Source organism: Xiphophorus maculatus, chromosome 1 (assembly GCF_002775205.1).
Source record: "Xiphophorus maculatus strain JP 163 A chromosome 1, X_maculatus-5.0-male, whole genome shotgun sequence".
In the NCBI taxonomy this organism is placed as follows: Eukaryota; Metazoa; Chordata; class Actinopteri; order Cyprinodontiformes; family Poeciliidae; genus Xiphophorus; species Xiphophorus maculatus.
Window position 1 is genome coordinate 18,051,759 of NC_036443.1, and position 12,808 is coordinate 18,064,566.

The window sequence follows — 12,808 nt, forward strand, 5'->3', positions numbered from 1 at the left end:
AGTGTGTATATATATATATATATGCATACAATTGGTTCAATTTTGAATATTTGAAGTAGCAGCAATATGCTAATTTTTTGGCCTCCACTATATTTTGATAATGATACAGGCTTTTTTCTGGGCACTGCTTTGGAACCTCTGGAGATTGTTACGCAAAAAAAGATTTTTCATGAAATGAACTCTTTGGAAAAAATTTGGATAATATGAATTACAGCAACAATTCATTTCCCTTTGGGATTAATAAAGTATTTTTAATTGAATTGAACCGACTTCTGAAAATCTGAAACTTGTATAAAATTATCTCAATGTAAATGGCTACCCAGATAAGCTATTTTGATAATCATTATATGGCATAAAAGCCAGGACGGTAATTACCGTTACATGATACAATAATACGATTATAATATTTTACAATGAATAATTAAACCATGAGTTCTTGCTTGTAGCGCGTTTACGGATTAACTGGTAAATCGGCATGCCATACTCTGACATCATTCAGAAATCTCTGAAGAAAGCCCAGCTCGTCATTCTCGTGTGCAGAAAAAAAAAAATGATGTGACGTAGAAGCCAAGATGGCGGCTCCCCACTCCACGATGAAATTTTGGAAGCCGGGTAAGTGCAAAGAAAACAAGGCAGAGGGCTTGTAATGTTGGTTTTTCAGGTTGATAATTGTACATGTGCAGTTACTGTCGTGAATCGGTGATAAATGTGAGAGTCTCTAGAGGAATCTATTGCTGCTGCGTGCTTTCTGGAGCCTGAGCGCTTCAATTCCGGATCAACTGCGCTGAATTCAAGTGTTTACCTGCCAAGATGAAACCAGTTTGGAATAATAATAACAATTCATAGATTGGTCGCAAGTGAAAAGGCCCCCATTGCAGGGCGGTGCACCAAATCCTGGCTGTCATTCTTTGAAAACCCGCAGTTTGCGGTAAAACATTTTAATAAAACATCTCCTCCTCCTCCTCCTTTTCTTCGCCATCTGCTCTCCTCCAGGCGCCGAGGCTCCGGGGATCTCAGAGGAACGGGATCTGAGCTCAGAGACCACCGGCTCCCCCTTCGTCTTCAACCCAAACACGGCCCTCTCTATAGAGAAACAACGGCAAAAACTCCCAGTTTTTAAGGTTTCACACTGCTTCCACACACTTATAGCTAAATGTATACTATTAGTATTTGGCCACCTGCCTGTCAGTTTGTGCATTTTCTTATTTATTCCCAATGCAGCACAGAAACAACATCTTATACCTGGTTGAAAGCTTCCAGACTGTCATAATAGTTGGGGAGACGGGATGCGGGAAGACCACACAGATACCCCAGGTTAGTGTCTGTAAAACCATCAAAAGAATTTGAAGTGTTTTGCCCAGAGATGCACAAATTCAGCAGTTTCCTCCACAGTGGTTCAATATGACCTTGAGTGAATGCTTACAAACCTATTTTCCTTTATGGAACAGAGTTTGAGCCACCTCAGCTAAAGCTTAATTTATGCAGAATCTGTTATTCGTGCTTTGTTCTCTCTTTTTCATCTGCCTTCGATCAGTACCTGCTGGAGGCTGGCTGGGCAGCAGAGGGGAAAGTGGTTGGAGTGACGCAGCCTCGACGTGTGGCCGCTATCTCTGTAAGAGCTCAGCTTATGTCCTCTCACTTTTTGCCAATGTCATCCGGCTGCAGGCGAATTTGGTTCACAATGTAGGACACTTGCCTGCTTCAAATTTCAGGCTTTGTTCTCATTTGCTGATAGGTGGCTAACCGTGTGGCGGAGGAGCGAGGGGCCCTGCTGGGACACGAGGTGGGGTACACCATCCGGTTCGATGACTGCTCTGATCCCCACGCCACGAGGATTAAGGTAGTTAGAGGAAGGTGGCTTCAGTCCGTCCTGTGCGTGGCGTCAGTCGATCTTTACTAATGCCTCTGTGGTTGTAGTTTTTGACAGATGGCATGCTTGTGCGAGAAATGATGGCCGACCCGCTTTTAAAAAAATACAGGTACATGTTTGGAAGTAATAGGTGCACTCACAGGCCATTTTGTTAGGCACACCTTTTCTATTATAAGAGGGGCAGAACTCTTTATTTTTCATGTCGTTGATTGGTCAATATTGACGTGACGGCATTATTCAGTTGTTACTGACTTAAACCTTAAATACAAGCCATGATCCATCCATGCTTTCTGTTGTTCAGGACAAATTTGACCCTCCCATCTGAATGTTGCTGCTGAAATCAAGACTGATCAGACAAGGCAATGTTTTCCCGTTCATTATGGTCCGATTTCTGCTAAAGTGTGCGAATTGTTCTCTTCATTTCCTGTTTGTAGTAAACTGGAGTGTTATCTAGTGCTGCTTTAGTTCGTCTGATTCAATGCTTCGTTCATTCAGAAATGGTATTTCCATTGCCTGGATGCCAGCAAGAGGTTAAGTGAACTACTCTTACCTTTATAAAAGGTAAAACCCGTCTATCAATGCTAGCAAGACGTTTTCATTTCTCTCTTCTTTTTTTTTTCTTTTTTTGGAACATTCTGTGGAAACCAGCGGGATAGCTAAATATGGGAATCCCAGCAGATCAGCAGTATACAACAACCATACAGTTGATTCTTTTCTCTTTCCCATTCTGATGCTCAGTTGTTTAATTTACACCATGTCATGTTCCTGGATTACGGTTTACTAATTTGCTATTTGTGTAAATAAGCGTTCGAACATGTGTACCTAATAAAATGGCCAGAGAATGTATATTGTTTTTTGTTTTAAGTCAGGATTTTATTTTGTCTATTTTGTATTAGCATGAATTGGATGGGATTATTCTAAGTCTATGCTTTCCCCCCGTTCTTTTCAGTGTGTTGATGTTGGATGAAGCACATGAGAGAACTCTGTACACAGACATAGCCATTGGTCTACTGAAGAAGGTAATGCCAACTGATACAGTGTTTGTTGACTTAGGAAAAAAATGAATGATCTCTGACTTTAATAGTTTAGATTTCATGTGAAGAGAAATGTTTAGGTTCCAAAAAAACTTTAAGTAACATTAAAATTTGATTTGTATATGATTAAGTAAAAAATTGACTGCCAAGCAACGCAAGACTTTTCTTGTCGTTGATCACCAGTTTGAACTAGACATACGTAGGTTTTAGATTCTCATTGTGTGAGTAGAAATACTATCAAATTATCTCTCTGCTTTTGTTTTATATAATATCACATTGATTTTTGATGTTTTAATAATTTCCATGACATCTGTTTAACTTTTTTTGCTGTGCAAAAACAGATACACACCTACTTATTTTAGCAGTACTTTCTAATTAAGCAGAACAGTAAATCCTTTTGCTGCTCTACTCTTTATACAATAAGACAAGTATAATTAAATGATATCTGGTTAATTAATTTGATCTATGCTCAGCCTGTCTATTGACAACTTCTCAAAAGGGCTGCTGCTCTCAACTTGCTAACCGTAGTTTCAAAACTATATTACCTCAATGAGAGAGTTCATGTACAACAACTTATTTTCAGTTGTTTTTCTTGTAAGAGAGAAATATGAAACATAGCAACAGGTGGGGGGAAGGGTAGTGATGCGCTCAGTCTCCTCTACACTTTATCTGTTAATTTATTAAAAGGATTTTAACCAGTAGAAATGGTATGATAAAAATAGTAGATTGTAGAGCAATAGGCCACCTATTCTGTCTCTGGATAGATTTTTGCCAACTTGTCTTGGTGAAGTCTTCATTTACGCTTGTTGGCTTTTATTTGTGTCCCTGCTCCAACACACCTGAATCAAATAATTACCTGCTTAACAAGACTCTGGAGACCAAGATTTGGTCTTGTCTGACCAAAACTCTTTGTCTCATGCCGTCTCCAAGTCATTTAAATGTTTATTGGCATCATAAAATAGCCCTGTTGCTGCAACAGCTGGCTGCAAGATTCAATCCATTAAGGCAGACCGAGTTACCAATAGTGTTGATTGTGGTCGAACTTGGATCTGCCTTCGGTCCTTAAATAGCTTTTCCTGTGTTGCTGTTGGCTGATCCTCTCAACTAATTAATTAACTAATTGTCATTTTATCATCACGTAATTTTCAAATAACTTCCCAAACGTTTGTCACCTTATCATTAAGCTTAATGCTGATGGTCTTGTAGCCTTGTGTAGAGCTGTTGTCTCTGACAGCCTTTTGGTCTTGTACATGGCGGTGGTTGGAATAAATGAAACTGAAACATAAAACATAATCAACTGATATCATAGTATTTGTAATTAATTGATTGACTTTGGATCTATGCACCACAAACACAGTGACAGGGCTTAATATGGACTGCCACATTAAGGTGACATTGGTAAGGGGCGATGGCATCCCCCACTGTCTGCTGAGAATAGCAACACTAGCTTACTTTATTTAAGCTACAAACAAAGCTTGGAGTAATTTTATTCCAAGCCAGGATCTGATTTAATTCAGCTTGAATGTTGGCAGAAGGAGGGACTCGCACTGTGAGATATTCATGCAGAAACCTCACAAACACATAATCAACCTGTTGAAGCTTTTCTAAAAGATTAAAACTATAATTTTCATAAACAGAGATTGTTCATTCCGTGTTAAATGGGCAAGTTCTCATAATCAGTCAATACTTATATACTTGTCTGTAGTCATATCAAACTTAATTCAATAAACTTCTTTTAGCTTTTATTTTTGTTTTTAATTGCTTTCCTCCGTTTTCCCTCTCTGCTTCCTCGACAGATTCAGAAGAAGAGGCGAGACCTGAGGGTGATTGTGGCCTCTGCCACTCTTGATGCCAAGGTGACTGCATCATTAAGATGAACAGATATGCTAGACTAACTTGAAAAGAGCAACAAAGGCAGGCACCAGGGGAGCGTAGCTGTCAGGGGGAATAACAATGCACTCACATCTGAGATAACTTGATGATGGATAGATAACCAGGATTGGGTCAAAAACACTCTGAGCATCAAGCCAGTCAGCTAAAATATGCCTGAAAACTGCTGTGCTTTTTGTGTAATGAGGCTTTAATCTAATGCTGCAAACAATATAATAATTACAGACCTTGGCAGTTGTTATATTTAAAACGTTTGTGCTTTAGTTGTTTTGTTGCAAATACTGTATATATAAATATATATAATTTTTTTCCCCTGTTTTACCTCTTTCTTATCGTATTTAATTGAGGAAAATAATTGTAAATATCATTGCAATTTTAAAAACTAAAAAAGTTTTTCTCCACACTGTAATATTCTCACTACCTAAAGAAATTTCACGAGTTCTTTAACCTGAATGAAACTGGGGATCCGAACAAGGACACGTGTGGAATCCTGACAGTAGAGGGACGCACTTTTCCGGTGGACATCTTCTACACCGTCAGGTAGTCCAGAACGGAGCGCCATACTGGAGGAAGTGATCACGTAACGCTTCCTTTGTGACTTTGATCTCTGGTTTATCCTTAGCCCCGTCCCAGATTACGTAAAAGCCACAGTGGAGACTGTGATGAAGATCCATGAGATGGAGGATGATGGGGACGTTCTTGCTTTCCTCACAGGGCAGGTCAGTGGTTATATTTATGTATTGCTATTTTTTATTTATTTTTTGTTTTGTTTTTTAGATTTATATGGTGATCATCCCCAAAGTCATTGAGCTTTTTAACACTGACGCATACATATTGATTTTTCTTTTTCCTTATATTAAAATCCATCTTAGGAGGAAGTGGAGAAGGTTGTGTCCCTCCTGCAGGAACAGGCCAGAGCTCTTTCTCGATATGGGATGAAGAAGCACCTGAGGATTTTGCCCATGTACTCTGGCCTACCCTACGCAGACCAGATGAAAGTCTTTGAACGGGCTCCCTCTACTGTTCGGAAGGTGAATATTTATCTTTTTTTTGGATTTCTATAGAGAAGTATGATTGTTTGGGTATTTTCCAATGCTGTTTCTCGATTTATTTGACTAAATCTATGCCAAACAAAGTAACTTTCTTAAAATTCTACTTGAACAACTTGAACAAACTGAAGATATAAGAATATTGTGGTTTCCTCCCTGCTACCTGTCCATCCATCTACTGAGTTTATGTTCCTGAATTATCAGGTTTTGGGAGGCGCCCAGGAAGTCTCCTACTAGTCTCATAAAAATGAATTTAAGGGAATAGTAGACAGATTTCAGTGAGTTGAAATATTTATATTTTTATGACATGTTTTTAAATATATAAATATATTTACATCTTTATACATTTCTTTTACAAAATTGTGCCACTTTGTTAAGGTTGAGACGAGAGTTTAATCGAAAGCTAACACTAATGTTGTGGATCTTTTACCTAGTCTTTTGATCTCTTCTGATCCATTTTTATTGAGCTGAAGTGAACTTTGAACCTTTCTTAGATCGGCATGTTGAGTTATTTACTTTAGTGCTGTTTATCTGCATCTAAAGCTCATAAAGCTCAGCTGAACTTGGATTATGAAAAATTCTGTTGCTCCTGATTAGATGAGATTCTAAACCTTTTCAGATTTAATTCTGATCACATCGCTGAACTAATTCTTTTCTATTTTTAACTGAGGAAATGGAATTCAGCCCTGATTCTGCTGCTGTTAGAAGGTGGAAAACACACAGATTTAAGCAAGAAATAATTCAACTATGCTACCTGAAGTTTATTTGTGGTTAATTAGATTTTCTATAGTTGGTAGCAGATGTGACCTCAAGAAGACTGGGTTCTAGATTTAAATCAGAAGATCCAACAAATAATTAGCTTAAGGGTGTGCACACGTTTGCAACCAGGTCATTACAACTTTTTTATTGTCACTTGTCAATAAAACCTGACTATGATCAACTAATTTAACAATAATCTTTTATTGGAAAATCATAAATGTGCTTTGAAAACCTTAATTCTTGAAGTTTACATATGTTAGTTTAGGCAGAAGTGTGTTACTATAGAAAACATCTGTTCTAATATCTCAGGTTGTTCCTTTTTAGTTCCCATTTTGTTTTCTGTTTTTATTAAAAAGTGAAACACAAACTGCAACCAAAACACATTTATTAACTGAGAAGTCGCTTACACAGTGATGCCCACGCTTAATCAGGCAGTTGATCTTAAACAGGAAACACCAGATGATTATAAATTTTTATCCTTTAGAAAGACTTCTATAAAAAGCCATTTTGGATATGATGAACTGATTTCTGCCCGTGTCTATCTTTTCCTGTTTCCTTTCTATTCCCAGATTGTGGTGGCCACAAACATAGCTGAAACCTCCATTACTATAAATGGGATCATGTTCGTCATCGACTGTGCGTTTGTGAAGCTCCGGGCCTACAATCCTCGCACCGCCATCGAATCGCTGGTGGTCACTCCCATCTCCAAGGCTTCAGCCAGCCAGCGGACCGGGAGGGCCGGACGAAACCGACCCGGGAAGTGCTTCAGGCTGTACACAGGTTTGTGTCAGATCACTGTAACGGAATTACAAGAAAGTACTTGAGGAAAGCCGGGGCGTTTTTAATAATCACCACCATGTCTGTCTGTGCTTCATCAGAGGAGGACTATGAGAAGCTGCCTGCCGCTACTGTTCCAGAGATGCAGCGCTCCAATTTGGCGCCTGTGATCCTTCAGCTCAAAGCGCTAGGCATAGACAATGTGCTGCGTTTCAGCTTCCTTTCTGTAGGTCGCTCACATTGGACCCACTCAGTGGAGTGTGATCACCCACTTTAATAAGAATTTTTTTAGAACAGCAAATTGTGAATTAATTCTGTCTTGTGGTTTATCGTTTCAGCCTCCTCCAGCTCAAACTATGGTTCAGGCTCTGGAGCTTCTTTATGCTCTTGGAGGTAAGAGACATTTTGATCATTAGTTGGGGAAAACAGCTGCTGTTTTCACACTAGCCAAGCTGTGCAGCCACAGAAAGTGTTTACAATCTGCGTGTTTGATGGCAGGTCTGGACCACTACGGCCGCCTCACTGACCCCCTGGGTATGCGGATGGCTGAGTTTCCTCTCAGCCCCATGTTTGCCAAGATGCTCCTAGAGTCTGGCAACTTTGGCTGCTCCAAAGAGATAGTTACCATAGCATCGATGATGCAGATTCAGAATATATTTGTTGTGCCGCCCAATCAGAAGAAAGACGCTGTAAGGGATTTTCTTTTGTTTTCTGAGCTTTTTGTACTTTCTGCTTCATCAGCTTAACAGTTATCCTGTTTTTTTTTTTGGCAATCTGCCCCCCTGCAGGCTCGCGAACACAGAAAATTTGCAGTTGCCGAGGGAGACCACCTCACCATGCTGAATGTATATGAGGCATTTATTAAGGTAAAAGCATATGGATGCATTCAGTTCAGTTCTGTGGTGGAAAACTCTTCAGGGTGTTGTGAACTCCCAGAACTTGATGAATGTGCCTCTAATCATGGCAATGGGACTTTTTTTTTTATTTTTTAAAATTTCCTGCAGCATCAGAAAAGTTCCCAATGGTGTCAGGAGCATTTTCTCAATTACAAAGGTCTACTGCGTGCCGTCACAGTGAGAGAGCAGCTTCGGCGTCTCATGAACAAGTTCAAAGTGCCACGAAATTCCAGTGAGGGTAAGTGTTTATCATGATAATGTTATGTTGAATCAGCCAAGGCTTCCACAGACATGAAACATTGTGACCTTACTCGTCTGCAGATGTTTGACTAACTCCTACTGCTGCATGCTTTACACAGGCGATCCAGATGTGATCCTGAAGTGTATCGTGTCTGGATTCTTTGCTAATGCTGCCCGCATTCATCATTCTGGATCCTATCGGTGAGAGTGCAATTCAGTCAGGGGTTGTTTATGACTTTCAGCTATTAATTTGATTTTTGAAGATTCGGTTTTTCTGTCGTCTTGCCAGGACTTTACGAGATGATCTCGAGCTTCACATCCACCCCAGCTCTGTGCTGTATGGAGAGAAACCTCCAAAGTGGTCAGTATGTGGTCCTTGGTACAATGTTTCTCATACATTACTTTGCATTAATGTATGAATTAGTGAACACTTTTGGTAAAATATTTTAAGAGACAGTTCCCTGTAAAAGTATTCAAACCTGTAGATGTTGGAACTACAACCCTTAACATATTCTATTAGAATTTTATGTGATAGAACCACAGAATGTAGGGAGAAATTTTGAATCAAATAAAAGGATGCAAATTTTTACCAAAAAAATTATTAAAATGTAATGTACCTCTAAATAAAATCCGTTTTTCACTTCAGAATCAATGTTTACAGTATCAGTCACCAAGGATTACTAGGATGCTATATTTAACAAGAAGAAAGAAGGGAGTCAGGAAATGTGTGTTAATCGTAATCCATGTTGTCATTAAAATATTCAACTGTATATGTCTTCATATTAAGCAGCCATGATATAGAGCATACAATAGCCTTCAAAAGTCACCTAATTGGTAAATAAGAGACCACCTCAGTTTGATTTAATCTCAGTGTAGTCTATGGAAAGGGCTGGCTGTCCCCTTCAGCTGACAGGCTGGACAAGGACAGATTTAATCAAACGCCGGAGAAGCTGCAGGGATCCACAGCTCTTGGGGACAAATCTGTCGACAGGACATTTATCGCTCTCAATTCCTCAAATCTGACTTTGACAGAAGCATGGCGACAAGAAAACCCGTCCCATTTAGAGTTCTCACATGTAGGGGACACAGCAAATAGGTTGTGAAAGTGATGTGGGTAAATAAAACTAAATCTCACCCTTTTGATGGAGATGGTGCAAAACTATCCAGAAACCACCATCTGCTGTACAAGATGGAGATGGCAGCATCATGGTGTGGGGATGCTTTTCTTCAACAGGAATTAGGAAGATGGCCAACATTGATGGGAGAATTGATGGAGAAAAATACAGGGTGACGCTGGAGGAAAATCTTAGATGTGCCAAAAGACTTGAAGCTGGGATGGAGATCGACCTTAAACATGCAGCCAGAGCAACAAGGGGATAGTTTAGATTTTAAAATACTGTCACAATTGCATGGTCAAAGCCCAAATCTGAATCCAATGAAGAACTTTGGATAGTTAGACTGAAAATTGGGCTTAAAAAAATTCCAGTCTTAGTTGGACTAGTTTTTAAAGAATGGGCAACATTTCATCCTCTAGATGTGCAAAGCTGATAGAATGCAATCCTTATTATGGAGAGGAATTTTAAAATCATGCATTCTGTCCTTCCTTCCACCTAACATCTTACAGTACTTTGAGCATGGTCATTTAAAAAAAAAAAAGAAAAAAAAGAAGCTTTTGTCCAACTCTTACTGCTAATTTTTTCTTCCCCTGTTTTCAGGGTTGTCTTTAATGAAGTGGTGCAGACATCAAAATACTACATGCGTGATGTGACGGCTGTGGAGTCGTCCTGGCTGGTCGAGCTGGCCCCTCATTTTTACAAACAAGCTAAGGTATGGCTTGAGCAATCACACCACATCCTCTAAATAATTACTCCATATTTTGACTAATTTGTGCTCATTGTGTTCCTTTTTGTTTGGTAGCATGGGTCACTGGCCAGCAAGAGATCCAGAGTCCTCTGAATAAACCATCCCAAAGGGAAAGCAAAACAAAGTTGTCACTGTGCTCCCATCGTTTTTCATTGTATATATGAAGATGTATATTTATTGTCCATGTCCACCTAGAAAAGTTTCTCCACATTGAGTGGCCGTGTTACAATAGATCTCAATTGTAGATTTTTAGAGGTAATGTCATTTTCTTGGCTGTGTGTTTGTATACATAGAAATGAATGCTTGAGGAGGCCAGGCTGGGCCTGACGGGCATCCATTTGAGCATGGCCATTTGGTTCACTCATACAACTAGAAATATATATATATATATATATATATATATATATATATATATATAGAAATATATATATATATATATAAAACCGTACTCAAAGTAGGCTCAGGTCCAGGTTTCAGCTCCTGTGCCACAGGCCCATCCACACCTGGCTTCATTATTATTATTTTCTTTAAAACTTGTTTTTTTCTGTTTCAGAAAAATATTGAACGACAATAGACTGTGATGTTATTTCCCCAATAAGGGATTTATTTTTTAACTGTATTTGGTCCATTCATGTCCTAGGTGCCTTTATATTTTAATCACTTACCTTCCACTCAGTTTATTTTCAGCCAAGTTAAATTTTGTTTCAGGATTTTTCATTATATTTTTTATTCAGCACCTGGTTCTCTGATTGATACTGTGAAGAAGCTGCATTTCTTTTACACTGAATTCCCTCTTAGCTCCAGTATAGCTCAGATTTAGTGGCCTTGTCACCGCACTGTGCCAATTTTTTTCTTTTGTTTAAAACAGCCTGTTTCACATTTCACTTTCAGCTGAAATGTGTAAATAGTCCCAAATATTGTACATGTATCGCTGTGAAATTAAAACGAGAACAGAAGTGCCATTTGTTGCTGTAAGAACAAAAAGCATTTACACACCTCTCTTTTTTATAATTTCAACCATTCCAAGCCACAATAAACGGTTTATTTTCCACATTGTCTTAATTTATTCTAGGTTGTAATTCCTAATATGCATCAGATTCCATGTCATCTGCATGAACAACTTCTTGTGTTTTTGCCCATATCTGTCCTCGGACCCTAAAAGCTTTACTTCACTTGGTCCACTGCTGGAATGGCAAAATTTGACATGTCTACTTTTGTTTATTTCTGTAGTAGAAACTGTCATTAGAGTAGTTTAGTGAAACTGTAAAAATCACCCCAAAACAGCACATTACAGCTGGTAGGATGCACTCAAGCCTGTTAGATTATAAAATGAAGTACATTTGCATGTTAAATGGTATTCTAACCAAGACCTATACACTTTGTAGATGTATTTCAGGAGAAAACCGTTCCAACGTGACTGAGCAACCTTCTCTGTGCAGAGAGTCTGTGGAGGAGCAATCTGTAAACATGTGTAGCAGCTTACCTCTGAGATTAAAACTATCATCTGTCATTTTCTCGTGGCATCCTTAAATAAAGCCTTATTGTCATACAATAACTGATTGCTTATGGTTGCCTTTTTGCATTTAGCTGGTTCTGCTTTACTTGTCATGCAGTTTGTTCACCAGGAGGTGTCACTGTTGCTCTACAAATATTACTAGAACTTCAGCGCTTAAGTAAAATCAGCGAATGTCAGAGCATTTGATCACTGTCTGTGTGCATTTAATGTCTTTGATGAAAGTGTGTTTTGTTTCAGCTTTTTACTGTTAACACGTGTCAGTTTAATGATGTGGTGTGGAGAGTATGTGGGACTGTAGCTGCAGTTATCTGTTGGTCTATATTTAAAAACACTGCATGGATACGGACATTTAGGGAGGGGGGGGGGAGGAAATGTGTTAAAACAGTTTTAGTCCATTTAACTGAGAAGATCCTTGTTGCAACAAGATGAGCTCCTGTCAACATCATGTTTAGTTATTAAATATATGTACAAAATATGTTTGCACTGCTCTCCAGTTTAGGCAAGGCAAGTTTACTTGCATAAAAGCATTACATTAAAAGAAAAACATATTAAGATACAGATTTTAAGGGAAATTTAAATCTGCTACTTTGATGACTGCACAAATACCTTGTGTTAATTATCAAACAATGATGTGCATTGTGCACAAGTCCAAATGTGATTATTTGGACTTATTAAACTGAAAACAATGAAGGTAAAGTATTGCTTTATCTGTTCATTTCTATTTTTACTGATTTATTTATTTGATAACATTGCAATACTTCTTGATTTTAATGTCAATCTCTTTAACCCGACTCCTTTATTTTAATGTGAAGCACTTTGACTTGCCTTGTGAATAGATTGTGGTTCACACAGAAGTCATTGTTCATGGTCATTGAATGGACCATGAACTCCAAAGTATTCTAGAAACAAATGTG

The 12,808-nt window shown here is 38.6% G+C and overlaps 1 protein-coding gene across 1 annotated transcript; it reads left to right on the top strand.

The window, feature by feature from the left end:
- Positions 1-536: 536 nt before the first annotated feature.
- On the top strand, positions 537-10,746 carry dhx35 (DEAH-box helicase 35). Its single transcript, XM_005801658.2, has 21 exons — positions 537-612; positions 994-1,121; positions 1,222-1,314; positions 1,535-1,612; positions 1,736-1,840; positions 1,918-1,979; positions 2,820-2,889; positions 4,701-4,760; positions 5,222-5,334; positions 5,417-5,513; positions 5,667-5,825; positions 7,172-7,382; positions 7,481-7,605; positions 7,718-7,772; positions 7,878-8,068; positions 8,168-8,245; positions 8,384-8,513; positions 8,635-8,716; positions 8,805-8,876; positions 10,231-10,342; positions 10,433-10,746. The coding sequence occupies exons 1-21, from the start codon at positions 573-575 to the stop codon at positions 10,469-10,471; spliced, it is 2,100 nt and encodes a 699-aa protein (XP_005801715.1). The 5' UTR covers positions 537-572; the 3' UTR covers positions 10,472-10,746.
- Positions 10,747-12,808: the final 2,062 nt, after the last annotated feature.

What these genes read in the sequence shown, in the direction of transcription:
- dhx35 (XM_005801658.2), top strand. Translation starts at nt 573, where the DNA reads ATGGCGGCTCCCCACTCCACGATGAAATTTTGGAAGCCGG. An exon ending in TTGCTTTCCTCACAGGGCAG is followed by an intron (nt 5,514 to 5,666) that starts GTCAGTGGTTAT and finishes AATCCATCTTAG; the next exon opens with GAGGAAGTGGAGAAGGTTGT. An exon ending in TATATGAGGCATTTATTAAG is followed by an intron (nt 8,246 to 8,383) that starts GTAAAAGCATAT and finishes AATTTCCTGCAG; the next exon opens with CATCAGAAAAGTTCCCAATG.